The sequence below is a fragment of the Neoarius graeffei genome, chromosome 19 (genome assembly GCF_027579695.1).
Source record: "Neoarius graeffei isolate fNeoGra1 chromosome 19, fNeoGra1.pri, whole genome shotgun sequence".
Lineage (NCBI taxonomy): Eukaryota > Metazoa > Chordata > Actinopteri > Siluriformes > Ariidae > Neoarius > Neoarius graeffei.
Window position 1 is genome coordinate 36685862 of NC_083587.1, and position 23035 is coordinate 36708896.

Consider the following 23035-nt stretch of genomic DNA (forward strand, 5'->3'; position numbering starts at 1 on the left):
AGGCTCCAGCTTGCCTGCGACCCTGTAGAACAGGATAAAGCGGCTAGAGATAATGAGAATGAGTCATTTACCACATTAGCAATGTATAGAGTGGATTTCTGATTAGTTTAAAGTGATCATTGAAAAGAACAGTGCTTTTCTTTCAAAAATAAGGAAATTTCAAAGTGACCCCAAACTTTTGAACGGTAGTGTATGTTGATTTGTTAAAGTTAATAATAGCCATAACTGAGTCCATACTGTTTTTGGACCTGCCACAAAAGTCGAGTGGACAAGGCAGTGGAGTGTTTTTATCCGAGGTGCACTAGCTGACTAGTTACACAGCCAGACCTTTCAAGCTTCCTGCCATAGACAGATTGCCATAGTTGAGCTGTTTCAGAGTTGTCATCGGGTTTGTCCATAGCTAGGGGCAGCTTACAACATACAAAATTCGAGCTCCGCTCCAGCCTCTTGTAAGAAAGATTTGATTTTGAACAGCCTGTGTACCATCAAGCTAAAATAAACCTCTTTAATTTGAGCTTAATTAAGGTTATTTTAGCATGGAATTATTCAAAAGAGGTATTAGTACACCCTTTAGCCTTAACTTCAACACACAACTCGATTTACAATTGAACAGAGCCAAGACGAATCTTGGAACAACCAACAATGAAGGAATTCGAATTTCCTGTCGATTTACAAACTGAGCACAGGATGCCTCTTCGTGATACGTTAGCCACAGGGACGCAACACGCCACGCTGCCTGAAACATAGCTCCCTTCAGTCACTTGCCGGCTGACAGCACTTTCACTTTGGCGTTTTTTTTTTAAACCAACCCCTGTATTACTGAAACTGTCCAGTGTGCTCAGGGAAGGTCGGGGCTCTGAATGTGCCTCCCCCATGGCTGTTTTCAGCCCTTAAATCATCTTCAGTGCTTGAAGAAGCCCACCCAACAAACTTCTTCAGTTTAGACTGCACCATTGTTTGGTTCACGCATAGATAACTACACCACCACACGACGCCGATTAAGACGCAATGCGATTGGGCAAAAGCTTGGCGCCCATTTGGTCATTATGTGTAGTTGATTTTTACTGATCGTGCTAAACATGCTAATTGTTAACACTCTAGCTTCCTGCCGTCTTGTCACTGCGGTTGGATTTCAGCAGAGGTTTGTGGAAGGAGTTTTTTAAAGGATGACTTATGATAGCGATGTTGATGACAAATGCGTTCGTCACTGTGACGACTGCTAGTAATTTTCTCTTCGTCACGGATGGATTATGTTCGTCAGTGACGAGCGCCAGCGGGAGCCCTGATTGCAAAGCAATGGATGACCTGGTGTCATCTGTTATTTAAGGCCATGTACACACGTAGCCGGGTATTTTTAAAACCGAACATTTTCCCCCCCTCCTTTTATAAAAATGTTTTATCCACACCACCTCGTCTTCGAAAAAAATCCCTTCCACACATAACCGAACATCTGCGTTTTCAATCACATTCATAAGCGTTCCAAACCTGTAGATGGCATTATTTCCCCAAATCCTACCCCCTAATCACATCAGAATAGCCCTCTGTTGGCGTCACTTCCGCCTAAACATAAAACATGGCACCAAGCTCGTTCGTCTGGACAGACTCGGAGACAGAATTGCTTCTAAACACAATTTTGGAGTATAAACTTCAAAAGACGCAAGAAAACGTTGATTGGGAATCTTGTCAAAGCAAATATGTGGACATATTGACCCTGTTTTTGGAGCAGTAGTTGGGCTTCTAAAATTAAACATGTAAATAGCACCTGCACAATAAATAACGCTTTCAAGGCACTACTCCGATCCATTACTCTTTGTCCATGCTTAATCTGGCTTCTGCAGTAAACAAAGGTCGCACGTTTGACGTCAGGGCAGATTTGTTGTCATTTTTTTGGCGCAGATTGTGACGTTCTAAAACACAAAACTCCGGTTATCTCTGTCTACACGAAAAGGCATACACGGAGTTTTCAAAAATCTTCACTTTGCCCGGAGTTTTTTTAAATATTCATTTTTGATGTGTTTTCATGTGGATGACCGGCCAAAACGTAGAAAAATATCTTCGATTTAGCAGATACCCGGCTACATGTGGACGGGGTCTAAATTAATATTCAAACTAAATTACCAGTAGAGAAGTGCACTAAAGGTCTAGCTGTGTTCCTACTCTGCTAGCTTTCTGTAATTGATGACAAAAGCACCACGTGCATCCGCAGCGAGCGGTGCTTTCGTCATCAATTATGCGTGTTAGTGATTGACAGCTCTGAAGCACGCTACTGGTTTGAAGCGTGGAATGGCTTTATTGTGGCAAAAATGTCAGTTATTTGTGCAAATTTTCCTTCGTTTCTTTTGATTTTATTTACTTGTAAATAAAACTGATCGGAGGGCCGAGCAAACTTGATTGGAGGGTTGGATTTGGCCCACAGGCCAGCTATTGAACAGGCCGAGCAAAGACCATCAGTGTCAGTGCAGCCTGCAGTGTTTTTAGAGAAGGGTCATACATGTTTGAGTCAAGATTTTGCAGGTGGAACGAAATTGGGTGCCTGTCCCGATAAAGCATCTGCGGTGAATTTTGAGATGAAAAATATGACCACGATGACTCCGTACTATTGCACACATTAAAGTGCATATCACGGGCAAATTCAGGAGCAAGATCAATGTAATTCTCCTATTTTATATTAAACTTTGGTCAAATATCTGTCACATTCTGCATTCTCTGCAGTTTTTTTACCTTGCGCAATACCAGAAAAATTCAGTTGAAATCAAGCCATTTGAGGCGAATTGGTCCGCCTCTGAAAAAACTTGGCATTTGGATTTCCCGGGAAACATTGATTTTCGTGACGTCGCGTGCGGGACGCCTCCCTCTGAATCCTACGTCAGCGCTGGTTTGTTTATGAGAAAACGACCTGGTGGTTTTCTGCAAATTTCTTCAACGTTATCGCGTAATTATTAAAATGGTTAACAGATGTATCGTAGGAGGGTGTAGCAACACCAATCTTGATGGGATTAGTACTCATCGTTTCCCAAAAGACCGGACAATGAGAGAGAAATGGGAGCGCTTGGTCTACACAGGCTGTGCACTGAAACCGTGCGAAGCTCTCACAGCCTGCTGGTGCTTCCACAGGTGACGTCACGAATCTGGCTCCAGACGCGTTTTGTTATTTTATTTTTTTCTGCTGTAGACAGATGGCCTTGTGCAAAATTACCCTTCTGGATGAGTGTGTAAAGGGACATACTTTCATATAAAAAAAAAAAAAAACCCACGAAATTGGTCCAGAATATGCCCTTTAAGAGTGTATAAAACAGAGGTGTGAGCAAAGTGGTGGAAAAGTGAAGCACCCGGCTAAAAGAGTTGGGCATATAGAGGGTGTTTCAAAAAATTCGATATTATTTGAGATGTAAATATCTCAGAAACTACATAGTCTAGTCAAATGAAACTGAACAGACTTAATGTGGAGCAATATAAGATTTATTTCTCAAAATTTGAATGAGAAATTCAAAGGTATGTAGATTCCATGTGAACGATTTCACAAATTTTCAATATTCGCGAACCCGCTCGACCGTCTCTTCCGATGCTGGTGGTTCTCTCATAAATGCACGCTGCACAGTCTTGTTTGACTGTGTTCGAGCGTACTGTAACACACAAAACACAGCCTGCTGGCGCTTCCGCAGGTGACGTCACGATTCTGGCTCCAGACTCCCTTGGGATTTTTCCAGACGCGTTTTGTTATTTTATTTTTTTCTGCTGTAGACAGACGGCCTTGTGCAAAATTACCCTTCTGGATGAGTGTGTAAAGGGACATACTTTCATATAAAAAAAACCCACGAAATTGGTCCAGAATATGCACCTTAAGATCTGTTTGCAGGAAGAATGGGATGAAAGAACACTTGAAACACTTCATCACTTGGTGTCTTTAGTCCCTAAACATCTTTTAAGTGTTGTGAGAAAGAATGGCAACATTATAGAGTGGTAAATGGTTTACGGTCCCAACTTTATTGAAATTTGTTGCGAGAATCAAAATTTAAATAAATGTTTATTTTGCGGGGGAAAAAAACAAAAAGATTCATAACATCAAATAATGTTCTGTTATATTGCTTTGAATGCAATACTGGTCAAAGATTATTTGCATATCATTGTTTTCAGTTTTAATTTCAACATACCATCCCAACTCCTTCTGATTTGGGGTTGTACATTTATCTGGAATTTTAAAAAAATATATACTGGAATATCTGTGTCTTCAGCCCCAAGGGAGTTGTACTAAAAGGTTTATAACACCAATTTTGGTTTTATGAGGACTTTGGGTAACGCTGAATTATTATAACTCATTATTTATTTATTTCCCCCCCTCCCCCATCCATCTTTCCATAGTGGCATTACCTCAACCCTTAGATAACAAAAACAAGACTTGCGGGTCTGAACTACTAGACCCAGCTGCACCAGGGCGTGACTCCACTGTCGCTGAACCTTCAGAGGGCAGTATGTTTACTGGGAAACGCTTCCTCCTAGTGGGCTTCAGTGCAGAAGCAGAAGCACAGCTCTCCATGTTGGTTGTGGAGAACGACGGAAAGGTTTTGGTTGGCCGTTTCAGAGGCGTGGCTGATTATGCCGTAGTTCCTCTGCTGGGCTGTGAGGTGGAGGCCACAGTGGACGAAGTGGTCACAGACACCTGGCTGGTGAGATGGCAAAATGTTTGGAAATAGATATGTGATTGCTAGTATATTGTGCAACCTGTTACATTCAACGCATGTTGACTTTTAGTAGTACATAAGATAAAAAAAAAAAGCCTGAACATTTCTGTATTTATAAGAAATGCGTTCTATTCCAGAATTTGTTATTCATATTGATGTACTTAACTGCACATACAGTCCCTTCCAAATGTATTTGAATGGCAAGGCCAGTTCTTTTGTTTTTGCTATGTACTGAAAACATTTTCAGTGAGATGATAGATCAGGGGTGGCTCAAACTCTCTGTGCGGAGTTTGCATGTTCTCCCCGTGTCCGCGTGGGTTTCCTCCGGGTGCTCCGGTTTCCCCCACAGTCCAAAGACATGCAGGTTAGGTTAACTGGTGACTCTAAATTGACCGTAGGTGTGAATGTGAGTGTGAATGGTTGTCTGTGTCTATGTGTCAGCCCTGTGATGACCTGGCGACTTGTCCAGGGTGTACCCCGCCTTTCGCCCGTAGTCAGCTGGGATAGACTCCAGCTCGCCTGCAACCCTGAAGAACAGGATAAAGCGGCTACAGATAATGAGATGAGATGATAGATCAGAGTTTCGGCTTTCATATCCTGATATTTGCATCTAGACGTGCTAAACAAATTAGAACTTGGCAGATCACACAATGTTTGTGAGCAAAAATATTGGAATCGATAGTTTTGAAATAAATAAATGTTATTTACCAGCTGGGAGGTCTGTATCATGAAATACCGTGACTGAGGTCTTGAAAGTACTGACCGAGGCCGAGGTCACAGTATTTCACCATACGGACCGACCTTAAGCTGGTAAATAATCTATTTATTTTTTTCTTTACCAAACTCTAACAGAAAACGAGAGCGCCCGAAAGGGAAAACCGAGCCGAGGCGAGACGCCATTTTGAATCCTCATTCACGGCTGTAATGCAAATGGCTTCCTCCTCGGTATACAAGTGCACTTCCATGGCAGGAAAAAAACTACATTTTGCAGCCTATGTAGTCCCCTATTTATACAAAATTGAGTCATTCATGATTCAGCCATGTTTTTGCTCAGCGTTGGCAACAGTTAGAAGTTTTTAGCTTTCTCCTGAAATGTTTTATTTTATTTCTTCTTCCTCAGGGTAGTAAAACCCGCTTTCGCTGGGAAGACTGTCGTTATCGCTATCCATGCTGTAAAATTAATGCTATTCTCCTGAGAAATGCTGGCAAAAATTTATAAGATTTTTGATAATCTTATAAATAAATCTTATTAAAAAAAAGATAAATGTTGACAAAAATTGCTACTATGTTTGTTGTTGTGAACGAGCGAGTCACCAGAGGTCCGTAACTGGGGTCTGTATCGTAGGATACGGACTCACTCGCCAGCCAATCAGAGTGCAGGATTTGATGGAAACCAGACCGCGAAAAAAATAATACTTAATATTTGAACAAGGCACCGTTTTGTTCTATGCATTTTTCTTCAAGTGATCAAGTTATTTGACCATTGTTTCTTCTTGCCCAGGTTAAACAGATTAAACAGTTAATAGCTCTGAATGCCTACTTTTGATTTAAACCCTGGCTTTCTCTTGTGAAGTCTGCATCCATCCATCCATCCATCCATCCATCCATCCATCCATCCATTATCTGTAGCTCCTTATCCTGTGCAGGGTCATGGGCAAGCTGGAGCCTATCCCAGCTGACTATGGGTGAAAGGCGGGGTACATCCTGGGCAAGTCGCCAGATCATTGCAGGGCTGACACATAGACACAGACAACCATTCACACTCACATTCACACCTACGGTCAATTTAGAGTCACCAGTTAACCTAACCTGCATGTCTTTGGACTGTTGGGGAAACCAGAGCACCCGGAGGAAACCCATACAGACACGGGGAGAACATGCAAACTACGCACAGAAAGGCCTCCTTTGGCCACTGGGATCGAACCCAGAACCTTCTTGGTGAAGACTGCATTTGTTGTTAAAAAGGATAAACCAATATGAAGCCCAGAGAGCTGCCTATGGGAGAAAAGTAAACCGTTTTGAAGCTGAGGAAATGGGGAAAATCAATCAGAGTCATTGTACAGGTATTGGGCATAGCCAAGCCAATAAAACAACTTGGAATGTTTTGAAAAAGAGACTGCTAGTGTATTAAAACCAGCCATGGAAGAGGTTGGTGAGGGAAAATGGCAGCTGATGGATCATTCTGAGAGATGTGAAGAAAAACCCAAGCACAAGTCAGTGACCTCACCAAGTGCCTCCGCAGGGCAAATATGAAGGTATCACAGTTCACTGTTTGAAGAAGACTTGGAGAGCAGCAGTTATACAAGCCATGCCGCAAGATACAAACTACTCATCAGCAGTAAGAATTAGAGGGCCAGCTTGGAATTTGCAAGGAAATACAGAGATGAGCCATAAAAGTTCTGGAACCAAGATTAACCTCTGCCAAAGTGATGAAAAGGCCAAAGTGTGGAGAAAGAAAGGATCTGCTTATGATCCAGAATGTACAGTTTTGTTCAAGTATGGTGGAGGAAATATAGTGGCTTGGGCTTGCATGGCTGCTTCTGGAACAGGCTCACTAATGTATGTTGATGATGTAAATCATGCGACCCTGTTCTGCTTGACATCATCAATCATGGTAGCAGCAGAACAAATTCCGAAGTCTACAGAAACATTGTCCGCCAATTTACAGAGAAATTCATCCAATCTAATTGGGAGGAACATCGTCATACAGCAAGACAAAGACCCAAAGCACACTGCCAACACGACAGAGGACTTCATCAGCGGAAAGTACTTGAAGGTTTTGACTGGCCAAGTCAATTACCAGACCTTCACCTGATTCGAGCATCCGTTTCACCTCCTGAAGAGGGAGACTGAAGGGAGAAACCCCCTGAAACAAACAAGAACTGAAAGAAACTCTGGTACAAGCCTGAAAAGCATCACAAAAGATGCAAGAGTTTGTTGATGTAAGTGGGTTGCTGGATTGATGCAGTTATTGCAAGCAAAGGATATGCAACTCGACAAAGCAGTATTTATTTCAAGATCTATTCCAATACTTTTGCTCACATAAGTTTTGCGTGGTCTACCACCAATGTGGTTTGCCATGTTCTAATTAGTTTAATTGTAAATATCAGAAAATTAATGCTGAAATTGTGACCTATTGTCTCCTTCATCGTTTCATCTTAAACCCAAATGTCTTCACCGTATAGCAAAACCACAAGAATTGGCCTTCCCATTCCAATAATTTTGGAACGGAGTGCGTTTTTGTTTTTTGCTGTGTTCATGTTAAGATCATGTGTTTTGCTAGAGGTTTTTTATTGTACTGTGTGGTTTCTACGTCTTCAGGCAATGTGTGTAGAGCAGCAGTGTGTTCTGCCTGTGTCCTCTCATCCATTGTTCACCCCAGTTGTGGTGAAGGAGGGCTGTTGTCCTCTCAAAGACTGCGTTCTCTCAGTTAGCCAGTTTACTGGAGCAGAGAGAGAGTCACTCATTCAGCTTGCCAGACATCTGGGAGCAAGGTAAGGAGACACATATATACATTAGCATATTTGAAGCCATTACACCTGCAAACCCAGACTTCTAGACAAGACACACACCTAGTGACTCAACCCCCATAGGCATTAAATTATAATAAATAGTAAGTGTAAATACTTTCATTTGATCCACAGCAATGTTGAATTCTGGAATCTGACTGCTCAGATTGTGTTGATTTATTCTTTATTATTACAGCAGCTTTGACAGTAGTGACCATTGTAATTACAGGCTTTTATTACTGTGCTATTTTGTTGTTGTTCCTATAGGGGTAGGTTTTGTTTCCGGAGCAGAACTTGAAAACTGAGTGGTATGGTCTTGAAAGTTGGTATATGTGTTGATTAAGTAATGTATATGTGCCTTTTGATACTAAGAAATGTGAGAAATTTTCATTTTTAGCTCACCTGGACCAAAGGTCCGGTGGGCTTATGCCACGGGCTGCTGAGGTCAGTGTAAAGTGGTAGGGTTGGTTTCCTGCAGCACAACTTGAAGAAAGTGACAAATAATATCTTGAAACTTAGTACAGTATGTACAGTGGGGCAAAAAAGTATTTAATCAGCCACCAATTGTGCAAGTTCTCCCACTTAAAAAGATGAGAGAGGCCTGTAATTTTCATCATAGGTACACTTCAACTAATGAGAGACAGAATGGGGGGAAGAATCCAGGAAATCACATTGTAGGATTTTTAATGAATTAATTGGTAAATTCCTCTGTAAAATAAGTATTTGGTCACCTACAAACAAGCAAGATTTCTGGCTCTCACAGACCTGTAACAACTTCTTTAAGAGGCTCCTCTGTCCTCCACTCGTTACCTGTATTAATGGCACCTGTTTGAACTCGTTATCAGTATAAAAGACACCTGTCCACAACCTCAAACAGTCACACTCCAAACTCCACTATGGCCAAGACCAAAGAGCTGTCAAAGGACACCAGAAACAAAATTGTAGACCTGCACCAGGCTGGGAAGACTGAATCTGCAATAGGTAAGCAGCTTGGTGTGGAGAAATCAACTGTGGGAGCAATTATTAGAAAATGGAAGACATACAAGACCACTGATAATCTCCCTCGATCTGGGGCTCCACGCAAGATCTCACCCCGTGGGGTCAAAATGATCACAAGAACGGTGAGCAAAAATCCCAGAACCACACGGGGGGACCTAGTGAATGACCTGCAGAGAGCTGGGACCAAAGTAACAAAGGCTACCATCAGTAACACACTACGCCGTCAGGGACTCAAATCCTGCAGTGCCAGACGTGTCCCCCTGCTTAAGCCAGTACATGTCCAGGCCCGTCTGAAGTTTGCTAGAGAGCATTTGGATGATCCAGAAGAGGACTGGGAGAATGTCATATGGTCAGATGAAACCAAAATAGACCTTTTTGGTAAAAACTCAACTTGTCGTGTTTGGAGGAGAAAGAATGCTGAGTTGCATCCAAAGAACACCATACCTACTGTGAAGCATGGGGGTGGAAACATCATGCTTTGGGGCTGTTTTTCTGCAAAGGGACCAGGACGACTGATCCGTGTAAAGGAAAGAATGAATGGGGCCATGTATCGTGAGATTTTGAGTGAAAACCTCCTTCCATCAGCAAGGGCATTGAAGATGAAATGTGGCTGGGTCTTTCAGCATGACAGTGATCCCAAACACACCGCCCGGGCAACGAAGGAGTGGCTTCGTAAGAAGCATTTCAAGGTCCTGGAGTGGCCTAGCCAGTCTCCAGATCTCAACCCCATAGAAAATCTTTGGAGGGAGTTGAAAGTCCGTGTTGCCCAGCGACAGCCCCAAAACATCACTGCTCTAGAGGAGATCTGCATGGAGGAATGGGCCAAAATACCAGCAACAGTGTGTGAAAACCTTGTGAAGACTTACAGAAAACGTTTGACCTCTGTCATTGCCAACAAAGGGTATATAACAAAGTATTGAGATGAACTTTTGTTATTGACCAAATACTTATTTTCCACCATAATTTGCAAATAAATTCTTTAAAAATCAGACAATGTGACTTTCTGGATTTTTTTTTCTCATTCTGTCTCTCATAGTTGAAGTGTACTTATGATGAAAATTACAGGCCTCTCTCATCTTTTTAAGTGGGAGAACTTGCACAATTGGTGGCTGACTAAATACTTTTTTGCCCCACTGTAGATGACTGTCTTCTTGTTTTATTCCTTATCAAGCTTAAAGAAATATTTTAAGTTAAATTAGAAAAGAATTGAAATGATTTAAATTCTAGTTTATTTTCCATTTTTGGTTGTTCATATTGTGTTTGCGCTGCTCTGTAAGTTGTCGTCTTGTACTCCTCCTTCTCTGCAGTGTTCAGGACTATTTTGTGCGCACTGCTAATCAGAGGAAAGGCATGCTGGCTAGCACTCACCTTGTCCTGCAGACTCCTGAGGGCACTAAGTACCAGGCAGCACAGAAGTGGGGGCTACCTGCTGTAACAGTACGCTGGATCCTAGAGTCTGCCAGAACGGGCAAACGTGCTGAAGAGACGCGCTATCTGGTGGATCTGCCACCATCTCCTGGTCAGAAGGCAAAAATCAGATCTCGTTTTAAAACAAGACAAAGCTGGCAAATTCAGACCGTTGCAGCTGTGTAATGACTAAATGCTAATTTCTTTATGTACAAACTAAGCAAAGCAGTTGTATTCACCATATTAAGTGAATCGTTCTGGAGTACCTTTGGTTGTTTGGTTATTTTAAAAAGTTTTTTCTAATTCCTGTCGTATCATAAACCATTCTATAAGGGCCAAGAAGTCCGAGTAAGCTCAGAATACCTGATTGATTTTTTTTTTTTTTGACAATGCGCATTTCTCAAGGATACAGACATCATTCAACATGAACAAAAATATTTTTGTGATAAACATATAAAGAACTGTGCGAATTGATTCACTTTTTAAAGATGGTGATTTAAAAAAAAAAAAAAAACACACACTGTGGGACAGGAGCATACATGTGATGCAGTGTGAATTAAATAGGATAGAACAAATTATATTCCAGTTTTGTATAAGGACTGCACAGACGTCTGCATCGCTTATTTTTATTATTATTAGCCCTTTCCTTTTTTATTTAGTCTATTCTAGATTACGTTGTATCCTACGTACAGTGCCAGTCAAAAGTTTGGACACCTACTCATTCATGCTTTTTTTTCTGTATTTTGACTAATTTCTACACTGTAGAACAATACTGAAGACAGCAAAACTATGAAATAATGTATGTGGAATTATGTAGCAAACCAAAAAGTGTTCAAATAATTTTAGAGTCCTCAAAGTAGTCACTGTTTCCCTTGATGACGCTTTACACACTATTGGCATTAATGTATTGGCAACCAGCTTCATGAGGTAGTCACCTGGAATGCTTTTCAGTGAACAGGTGCCTCGTCAAAAGTTAATTAGTGGAATTTCTTGCCGCCTTAATGAGTTTGAGATCAAACAGTAAATAGCAAACGATAAAAATACAGTAAATAGCCCTATTCGACAACCGTAGTAATCCATATTATGTCAAGAACCGCTCAACTAAGTAAAGAGAAACGGCATGCATCATTACTTTAAGACTTGAAGTGTCTTTTAATTAATAAAAATAAAGAAAAAACATTGAATTACAACCCCGAATCCAAAAAACTTGGGACAAGGTACAAATTGTAAATAAAAATGGAATGCAATGATGTGGAAGTTTCAAAATTGCATATTTTATTCAGAATAGAACATAGATGACATATCAAATGTTTAAACAGGAAATGTATCATTTAAAGAGAAAAATTAGGTGATTTTAAATTTTATGACAACAACACATCTCAAAAAAGTTGGGACAAGGCCATGTTTACCACTGTGAGACATCCCCTTTTCTCTTTACAACAGTCTGTAAACGTCTGGGGACTGAGGAGACAAGTTGCTCAAGTTTAGGGATAGGAATGTTAACCCATTCTTGTCTAATGTAGGATTCTAGTTGCTCAACTGTCTTAGGTCTTTTTTGTCGTATCTTCCGTTTTATGATGCGCCAAATGTTTTCTTTGGGTGAAAGATCTGGACTGCAGGCTGGCCAGTTCAGTTCCCGGACCCTTCTTCTACGCAGCCATGATGCTGTAATTGATGCAGTATGTGGTTTGGCATTGTCATGTTGGAAAATGCAAGGTCTTCCCTGAAAGAGACGTCGTCTGGATGGGAGCATATGTTGCTCTAGAACCTGGATATACCTTTCAGCATTGATGGTGTCTTTCCAGATGTGTAAGCTGCCCATGCCACATGCACTAATGCAACCCCATACCATCAGAGATGCAGGCTTCTGAACTGAGCGCTGATAACAACTTGGGTCGTCCTTTTCCTCTTTAGTCCGAATGACATGGCGTCCCTGATTTCCATAAAGAACTTCAAATTTTGATTCGTCTGACCACAGAACAGTTTTCCACTTTGCCACAGTCCATTTTAAATGAGCCTTGGCCCAGAGAAGACGTCTGCGCTTCTGGATCATGTTTAGATACGGCTTCTTCTTTGAATTGTAGTGTTTTATCTGGCAACGGCGGATGGCACGGCAAATTGTGTTCACAGACAATGTTCTCTGGAAATATTCCTGAGCCCATTTTGTGATTTCCAATACAGAAGCATGCCTGTATGTGATGCAGTGCCGTCTAAGGGCCCGAAGATCACGGGCACCCAGTATGGTTTTCCGGCCTTGACCCTTACGCACAGGGATTCTTCCAGATTCTCTGAATCTTTTGATGATATTATGCACTGTAGATGATGATATGTTCAAACTCTTTGCAATTTTACACTGTCGAACTCCTTTCTGATATTGCTCCACTATTTGTGGGCGCAGAATTGGGGGGATTGGCGATCCTCTTCCCATCTTTACTTCTGAGAGCCTCTGCCACTCCAAGATGCTCTTTTTATACCCAGTCATGTTAATGACCTATTGCCAATTGTCCTAATGAGTTGCAATTTGGTCCTCCAGCTGTTCCTTTTTTGTCCCTTTAACTTTTCCAGCCTCTTATTGCCCCTGTCCCAACTTTTTTGAGATGTGTTGCTGTCATGAAATTTCAAATGAGCCAATATTTGGCATGAAATTTCAAAATGTCTCACTTTCAACATTTGCTATGTTGTCTATGTTCTATTGTGAATACAATATCAGTGTTTGAGATTTGTAAATTATTGCATTCCATTTTTATTTACAATTTGTACTTTGTCCCAACTTTTTTGGAATCGGGGTTGTAGAAGGTGTGTCCAACCTTTTGACTGGTACTGTACATGCAGTACATAGAAATATAACCATTCTGGAATTTGCTTGGACTGTCCTCTTAAAGGGGAACTGAAGGCAAATTTTTTTTTTATCGTCAAAATCCTATTTCTCATTTTATAAAATGTAGGAATGCATTTCTGACAGCTATTTTGTCACTGCTATAGCGAGTTATGAGTGTTTGAAATATGCTCTATAATATATCAGTCCGTATGTCAAAGCAATGGCTGTAAACGAGATTTGTTGAGACCTGTGTGAGACATTGTAGGACGGAAGTAAAACGTACAGCAGAAATCAAATTGACCGACATCTGCCAACGTTGTCAAAAGACGCACACGCCCTCTTTAGAATGCTGATGTAATCAAGCCGGAAGTTTTCCCTGTGTCCGAAGTCGCTCCCTACTCACTATACAGGACACTATATAGCAGAGATGGGACCAAGTCACACATGTGCAAGTCTCAAGTAAGTCCCAAGTCTTTTTTGTCTTGGGCAAGTCAAGTCAAGTCACAGGCTATGTCAAGTCAAGTCCTATAATAAGTCAAGTCCAAGTCAAGTCACCTTAGGCGTATTGGCGTAATTTTAGCAGCAGAATATGAATTTAATACATTGAAAAGGCAATACATAAGTAAATGTCAGTAAACATCCCTGGCACATTCATTAATTTTTATATTTTATTTATTTCTGATCAGTGATGGGAATAACAGCAGCTGCTACTAACACCTTTACTTGATCCAGTAACAGGCCATCTAATTAATTATTAGGGATGCACCGAAATGAAATTTTGGGGCCGAAGTCGAACACCGTGTCTAATGCCGTACACACTATGTTTAATGTAATTGTACAGCCTGAAGTTTAAGAACAGCAAAGGAAGATGAAAATTTCAGGGAGCTGTCTGTCTCATTTTTCACAATAAAATAAAACTAAACAATATATAAATAAATACATATAAATAGTAAATGCAAAAATTAATGAAAAAAACACCCCATTATGGTAGCCTACTCATGCAGAGAATTGGCATTCTGTTATGTGCGTAGTTAAAAGAGGGTAGGACGACACCTTGGGTTAACAGGGGCATGAGCTCCTCCAATCTCTAATCACGTCAGATGAGATGATTATTATTAATAAGATACACGTGGAGAAACCTGAAGTGACTTCGATGTATGTTTGCGCCAGTAAAAAAAAAACCCAAAGGATAGAGAAATGTGTCAGACATAATTTAGGTCTCAAAAAGAAGACCTGTTCGCCCGTGCAAAAGTGACATTATCTTACCCCATATGACAAGCTACAGAGGTGTGTGCAAAAGCGCTCTCTCTCTCTCTCTCTCTCCGAGGCTGCCTCAGCCTGTGCGGAGCGGGGACATATAGAACGACTTTGGCGCGGGAGTCTTGGTTCCCGCTATAACAGATTGTTACGAAAATAAATGTTAAATGAAATATGCATCCCGCGCATTCCTTTCCACAGGAACTTTGCTCACAACGTTTCGGTCGTGGCTAACGCACTGTCCTCCTTACCACAAGTGCAACGTTTCGGGAACAATACGGAAAGGACAGCGCGCGGGATTCATCTTTCCTTGAACAATTACCCAGAGACTTTTTAAATTACCTCACTGGGAAATATCCAATGCACCTGTTCAGTTACAGAGTTGTGCTCTCTAAATTGTAGTCATTCAAACCATTGTTTTGGCGGCCTGGTAGCCTGATATACTAAATGTAAATTCATGGTTTGGATGACTGCACAATTTATTTTCGTAACACTGTGTTACAGAGGGAACCGAGACTCCCGCGCACAGTCAGCCTATTTTGCAGAGTTTAGTATTGCTGCTAGCCTGTATTCAAACAGCGAGTGGCATGCCGGGGAATCCAAATCGTGGCGCTTTTTTCAATAGTGCATGATAGGCAGTGGGACGGAGTTTTCTTTTCTTTTTTGATTGGGTAGTGTGACGAAAAAAATGTGCAGGTTGCTGCACTGCTATTTCAAACGGCTATGATAAACTCCCCTGCCTCTATGCCCTATGGACAGTCTGGCTAATGTACACGAACACACTTACACGAATTTGTACTGCTCATGAATGTGTACATGTTCACAAGCTGACCATTAGCTTAACCCTGAAACAGAACAACAGGGTAGGAAGCTGCTTATGTTATTCAGCATCACGACTGCAAAGTGCACAATCAACTTACTACTACTGATATACAATATCATTAAACTTGATGTAACTACATTGCTTACGAGCATTCACATAAGAATTTCACAATAATAAACTGAATCCCTAGCTACATCTGCAACAGCTAAAATCCTCCTACCGCTCACTCTCGTGGCTAACATTGGCTAACGAGGAGTTTAGCTGCTATCACCAAATAACAACACATTAATAAACTTACTGGGCAGAATGGATCTTCAAATGCCGGACGAAATTGGAGGTCGTGGTCTGGCTGTCAGAAATCGTCACGTTGCAAATCTTGCACTGCGCCGTTCGTCGTTTACCTTCTAGGCAGTAGCCCTTGAAGCTGAAAGTGATTACTCTTGGGATGGCTGACATGATGATATGATGTGAAATCTGTGAACACATCGTGGCATGGGGCGTGCCGGTATATAGCCCACGCAGAGAGCGTGCCTGATGGACAGGGCGGTGACAACGCAACGGCAGTGCAATCAAAATTACTGAAGTATGTGCATATTACATTTTATTTTCACAATAAAAACACGATGGAAATAATACTCAAGTCATCGTTTGTCAAGTCAAGTCAAGTCCCAAGTCTTAAACTTCCAAGTCCGAGTCAAGTCTCAAGTATTTTCATGTTTTGTCAAGTCAAGTCACAAGTCATGAAAACAGTGACTCGAGTCGACTCGAGTCCAAGTCCCCAAGTCTCAAGTCCCCACCTCTGCTATATAGTGGGGACGCCATTTTGTAGTGCTGTCCGAAACCTTAGTGAAGATTATTTACACCCTTTATAGTGCACTCAAAGTATCCCACAATGCATCACAAAAAGTAGTGTACAGCGATGGTCACTAACCAAAGCAGTATATCCCATCATGCATTGCAGTCGTGCTGAAAGGAATCAAATTAAAAGTCTCAAATTTGATTTAATAAAAGGAGGAAAGTGTTCAGCCTTGATTTTAAAAGAACTGAAAGATGCAGGTACTTTGTCTTGATTAATGTGGGAAATACGCTAAGTATAATGTGTTTATCACAAAAATACATGCATGTATTTATTATTTTGAAAACCAGCAGGCTGATCTGACACGTTTTAATTGTGCGACAGTAATGACGTAAATACCAGTGCGACGTACTAGTGTCCGAAAGCGTTTTTTTTTTTTCATTTAATCAATGGTTTGAAGTCGTATGGAATAATCTCCATCACTGATGAAGCTGGCACCGTAAATCTCGAAATGAATCTCAATTGGAATGATATGGCGATCTGGCCGCTGTTTAAACAGTTTTCAAAATGGCAGCACTGACATTTCACGTTTGAAGTCTCGTGAAGATCGTGCAGATAAGCGACGCCTGCCGTGGACCATACGAACTACATTCAACATGGCTAAAAACCGAATAGGCCGATAAGTGTAATATAATATGCCAATACGAGTCACGATATAAGGTTAATAAAACCGAAAACGTAATTGAATAACACGTTAATTAAGAAATAAAGCAAGTTTAAAAACGACTTCAGTTCCCCTTTAACATCACAATACTTTGTACCGGTATTTTTTCCAGAGCACAGTGACGAGAGTTTCATTGGCGCATCTCAGAAAGCTGCAGGCCCTCCTGTGCCTCTGCGCGTCTCTCCAGAAATTCCTCTGCTAGGTCCACAGAGCAGCTCCTCTGTAACGCCGTTGGACATCGGCCGTCTGCAGAGCCGCACCGTCCAATCTGTCCTCCGCAAAATGAAGAAAGGTGGGGAGGGAGAGGCGGATGTCGCAACCCCAGCTCAAGAAGAAAGCAGAGACCGCTTGCAGAAAGAGGTTCAGCTCGACACGCCATCTCGCTTCCTCCGTAGAGACAAACTTTTCGGACCTTCCTTTAACATTAAGGTCAGTAATTAACTCCCACCAGCGATTCTAATGGGACAGTTCTGTTAGGCAAAATTTTGACGCTTCCTTGATCACTTTGTTAATGTTAATGGACAGTCCGCCCAGAATAACTTGCAAATTAATCCTTGTTAACATTTGATCTTCAGAATTTTATGACAAAATTGTTTGCTTGACTTTAATTATTTCAACGTCTTTCTTAAAAGTGGTGGTCTGTGTTTCACTTTTGGTAATGGTTTCCTACATTAATCACACTGTTCAACTACCTGCTGATAATAGTGCAATGGTTATTACAGGGTTTCCCCTGACGCAACATACATCACAATGACTGACTAAAGGGGTGTTCACACGGCAACTTTTACTCCGGTGTAGCACCAGGGCTGCCCCGGTAGAGCGTTCACACGGTACAAAGTTATACCGGTGTAGCCCCTGAAAGCTGCTTAAACCGGTGCAAATCTAACCCTGCTCGGGAGGTGGTTTAAGAAATTTACTCCGGAGTAAATGCTAGTTTGCGGGGCAGCACCGATATAAAATGGGCCGTCTGAACGCTACAGGGGTAGACTCGCTACGCGTGAGGAGAGTTGATTACATACGGGCATTGCATAATTTGCATCCTGGTATTTTGCGCTTCCAAAATGGCGAATATCAACAACAACAGAACTGCGTGTCTTCCAGTGTTGCCAGATTGGGCGGTTTTAAGTGCATTTTGGTGGATTTGAACATATTTTGGGCTGGAAAACGTCAGCAGTATCTGGCAACACTGGTGTCTTCATCCACGTTGTTTTCCCGGCGCTTGGTGATGCCATGAGAACCTGGAAAAGGAAGTACATTTTCACGCATGCGCATATTTCATTTCCGCATTATTACTATCGTATAGCACGGTTGCAAAAACTGCCATGTGAACGCAAGTGGGGCTGCACCTGTGCTAACACGCTTCTTTCTAGCAAGCAGGTTTGTGACGTGTGAACGCTCCACAAAATTTACACCGGTGTAAGATATATCGCAACAAAATACATCGGTGCAGCATCGATGCAAATATGTGCCGTGTGAACACCCCTTAAATTTCAGAGGGAACTCAATTTCACAGAATTTATGAAATCGAAAGACTTCATCTTTCGCCTCTAATAGCTTTAATATGACTCATTGCAAAAATGGCAGTTGAGAAAAGCAGCTTTTGCTCTTTTGTTTTCAGAGGTAAAAGTGAAACATGTCCTTTTCTTTTATGTTGAGTTAGTTTCTTCCCCCCCTATTAAAGTCAGTCATTATTAGTGCACCAGCAGTGTTAATTGTGGCCGATTCCCACTCATATCCACAGTGAAGCCAGGAGCACCTGACACCCTGCTGACCTGCAGCTGGTTGGACATGATTGGAATGAATAAGTGGTTGTTTCTTGTTCCAGGAATAGTAGCTGACCTTGAAAATCTTGTCTCCAATGCTTTTCCACTCTCCATAACTTCCCCTGTACCAACCCAGATGAAATGGATGTGCTTATGTTTTTCTGACCACAAAAACAGATCAGATGGGCTTAGTATGTGATCACTCGTGACTGCCTGTAAGCTAGCTTGAGCTGCTGACCGCTTTACAGCACCTCCAATACCATCACAGGGTGATTTACCATGAGAAGTGGCAAAGAAATGCCATTCTGCCAAAAGTCCAAAATCATCTGCATGCTTTATTGGATTTGTGAAATTTTTTATAGTTTTTGTATTGGGCTGCTGATCCGTCACCGAAGTAAATGACCTTTTTCAGCTGGGGATGTAAATGGCATACATACGGTAAAACCTTTTTTAAGAATGCACGCACGGCCACTGTGTCTTGCTTAAGGCAGTCACTTCTTATGCAGATAGAAGGGGTGTTCACACAGCACATATTTGCATCGATGCTGCACCGATGTATTTTGTTGCGATATATCTTACACTGGTGTAAATTTTGTGGAGCGTTCACATGTCACAAACCTGCTTACTAGAGAGAAGCGTGTTAGCACCGGTGCAGCCCCACTTGCGGTCACACGGCAGTTTTTGCGACTGTGCTATACGATAGTAATAATGCGGAAATGAAATACGCACATGCGTGAAAATGTACTTCCTTTTCCCGGTTGTCATGGCATCACCAAGCGCCGGGAAAACAATGTGGATGAAGACACCAGTGTTGCCAGATACTGCTGACATTTTCCAGCCCAAAATATGTTCAAATCCGCCAAAATGCACTTAAAACCGCCCAATCTGGCAACACTGGAAGACACGCAGTTCTGTTGTTGTTGATATTCTCCATTTTGGAAGCGCAAAATACCAGGATGCAAATTATGCAATGCCCGTATGTAATCAACTCTCCTCACGCGTAGCGAGTCTACCCCTGTAGCGTTCAGACGTCCCATTTTATATCGGTGCTGCCCCGCAAACTAGCATTTACTCCGGAGTAAATTTCTTAAACCACCTCCCGAGCAGGGTTAGATTTGCACCGGTTTAAGCAGCTTTCAGGGGCTACACCGCTATAACTTTGTACCGAGTGAACGCTCTACCGGGGCAGCCCCGGTGCTACACCGGAGTAAAAGTTGCCGTGTGAACACCCCTAGAGATGCATTTTGTTACTTTTGTACCATCTTCATTCTTTGCTCGAATGTACATTACAAATGGATGAAGAGTGCATTGGCTGTTGTCCCAGTGGTATCCCTGGGCAGAATCCTGTGGTTTTTCAGTTTTTATGCGTCTCTGGATGCATCCAATTAGATTATATGCCTTAAAACAGCATTTCCGTCTGTCGTGAAACATGCCGTACTTGATACCTTAATATTTATAGTTTGGTTTAGTGTACCAACTTCATATTTTATGCATTTTCTAATCAAAACAAGGGTGTTTCTGCATTTTTGTAGTCCTGGTAATCTTTTATATTGGTAAAGTTGTTTATAGGACCATTTCTCAGTGTCTGTTTTTTTAATCAATAGTTTTTCAGTAATAACTTAATATTTAACATATCACTCAATTTTAAACACCCCCCGTGCCTCCCCCATGGCTTGCCCCCATAGTCTCCAAAATTTTTGTGGGAAACACTGGCGTGCGTAACAATGCTAATCAAGCTTAAGCTAGACGACCCGCCTCAAATACCCGTCCCAGGTAAATGTTATCCCAATTTTAGATGGCCTGTTCCGAATCATCCTGCCCCATGAAAAATCCATCCATCCATCCACCCATCCATCCATCCATCCATCCACCCATCCATCCATCCATCCATCCATCCACCCACCCACCCACCCTTTGCGTGCATTATGTCTGCCGCTGGCAGACATTTTACCATTTTGCACCCTGCTGTAAATTATTTGTACCCTGCTATTCTCCCAAACTTTGAAGCCCCTGAATGTTAACTCTGAGATGTTAAACAGGGTGGCCGCGGGTCCTTAAAAAGCCTTAAGTCTTAAATTTAATTTTCCTAAAATAAGGCCATTAAAAAGTCTTAAATTGTCTTAAATTTCAAACCCCGTGGTCTTAAATTTTCAATCTTAAATTTATGGAGATTTTACTCAGTCATATCGTTAAAATGTGGTACACTTTGGATGGGGAAAAAGTTTAATCGTTTTTGATGCTCACAATTATACCGCGCAGGCTCCGAATCCACCGGTTGCTAGACACACGCGTGCTTGACAACCACTCAGTGCCTGATCTGTTGATGGAGGGTAGTCCGAGCCACAATGGGTAAATGTAAATTTAATGATAACTGGCTGCAAGATGCAAAATACTCGTGGTGGCTGAAAGCTGTACCCAAAGATGCCAACGAGGCATACTGTGTAGCATGCTGTAAGACTTTTAAGTCGGGCACAATGGGGATAAGAGCGATGGACTCTCATGTGAAGAGCGCCAAGCACGTTGCTTTTGCTAAAGGCCGCGAGCATCAGCCTCAAATATCCGACTTCAGCGCTGCCACCACTAACGGTCGTGGAGAAGAGGATAGATCTGCGAGATGGAAGAGAATAGTGTGTGTGAGAGAGAGAATATATTCTATTGCGTGCATGTGAGAGAATAGTATTGTTTGTGTGGGTATCGTTCCAAGTGTTTTAAGAAGTGCAAGTGAGCATACCTTTCAAGTGAGTGAGCCGAAGTTTCAGGCGTACGTGCATTCACATTGTTTAACTGTTTTCTGCATTGTTGTTTGACCAAAGATGGACTTGAACAATTCTGCTTACAATGTGACTCCCCAAGCAGAGAAAATAATAATTAAAAAAACCTGTTGCATTGGATTCTGTGTGACTTCATTCACATTTTCACATTGTTACACTGGATTCAAACGTTGTGACTGCATTCTGATTTCAGAGATGCCTACTAGTACGGATTGGCCGTATTTTGTACGGAAAAGTTACGTAAATACGATGTTACGGCAAACAGTGTTATTCTGTACGGAATTATTATAAAGTCTTAAAAAATTCCAGTGAGTTGTTTTTAAATGTCCAAGCGACTTTTTCAATCCATGCGCGATTCACGGCTATTTATTTTTACGACAACTGCACATGCTGTGTGTGACATGCGCAGATTCCGCACATTTGTTCGCGCTATTTTCGATACGGTAGAATGGCCGTGCATTACACCCAGTCAAAAGGGCAATGGATACGCGCACTGCAAACTGTGTAGAACTGACATTAACATCACTCATGGTGGTCGCGATGACTGCACGCGGCATGTCAACTACAAAAAACATATGGAGTATGCTGAAATGCTGAGTCAGGCGGAAAGTAAATCTGGGGGTATCCAGCAGTTTTTTACGAAATCTGTGGATGAAAAGACACGGAACGTGACACGTGCTGAAGCGGTGATGGTTGACCTATGCTTGGAGTTGAACTTGCCAATTAGTGCCATGAAATGTGAGTTAAACTTATTCAGTTTCTTTTTACATGTCTGATTTTTATTCACTGAAATATCAAACACTGGCTGTACTTCTTTAATTCAAAGTCTTTTCAGTGTTGCAAGTGCAAATGTACATGTAGTATGATCAAAAACAGAATTTTATGATTAGTGCTGTTGGGATTGTGGCAAAAAATTGATCATTCCACTGTTTTAAATACAATTATAAATGCCATTTTATTCAATGTCTCTTCTGAAGCATTATGCTGAAGTATTTATATATTGGGACATTAAGATAACAATGTCGGACTCTCTTTGGCATGAAATAAGGAATTTTTTTTTTAATTTTATTAGAATCCGTTAACAGGTAGAACATTTTGCCAGGCAATATAATATAATACTTTTGAGGAGTTGCATTCAATACCAATGATTGCTAGTCAACCGTAATGCCTGCAAACAGGGAACACTATTGTATTTTATAAAAATGTGATATATTGTATGCTCTAGAAATTTGTCGAGTGGAAATTCAGTTGAGATGGCTGCTAGTGTTTTGTTTATTCAATTCACACAAAACAGTTCTTTTTAATAATTTAAATGTTAAACATATTGGTATATACACCTCTTTATAATGGAAATGCGCATAAATTAATGTTACTGAAAGTCATTCCAAAATACTGAAAAATGTTTTCAAGAATACTGAAATTCAAAATTTGGGGTAGGCATCTCTGTGATTGTCACATAGTTACAAGTTTATCCGATCCTTATATTGTG

The 23035-nt window shown here is 41.4% G+C and overlaps 1 protein-coding gene across 2 annotated transcripts in view; it reads left to right on the forward strand.

Annotated features, from left to right (window-relative positions):
- Positions 1-23035, forward strand: part of topbp1 (DNA topoisomerase II binding protein 1) — an 88862-nt gene that overhangs the window by 33963 nt on the left and 31864 nt on the right. For both annotated transcript variants that reach the window (XM_060900028.1, XM_060900029.1), the window contains exons 11-14: positions 4360-4664; positions 8001-8173; positions 10495-10706; positions 17125-17441. In XM_060900028.1, coding sequence (XP_060756011.1) covers positions 4360-4664; positions 8001-8173; positions 10495-10706; positions 17125-17441 — 1007 coding nt within the window. The remainder of the gene's footprint in view (positions 1-4359; positions 4665-8000; positions 8174-10494; positions 10707-17124; positions 17442-23035) is intronic.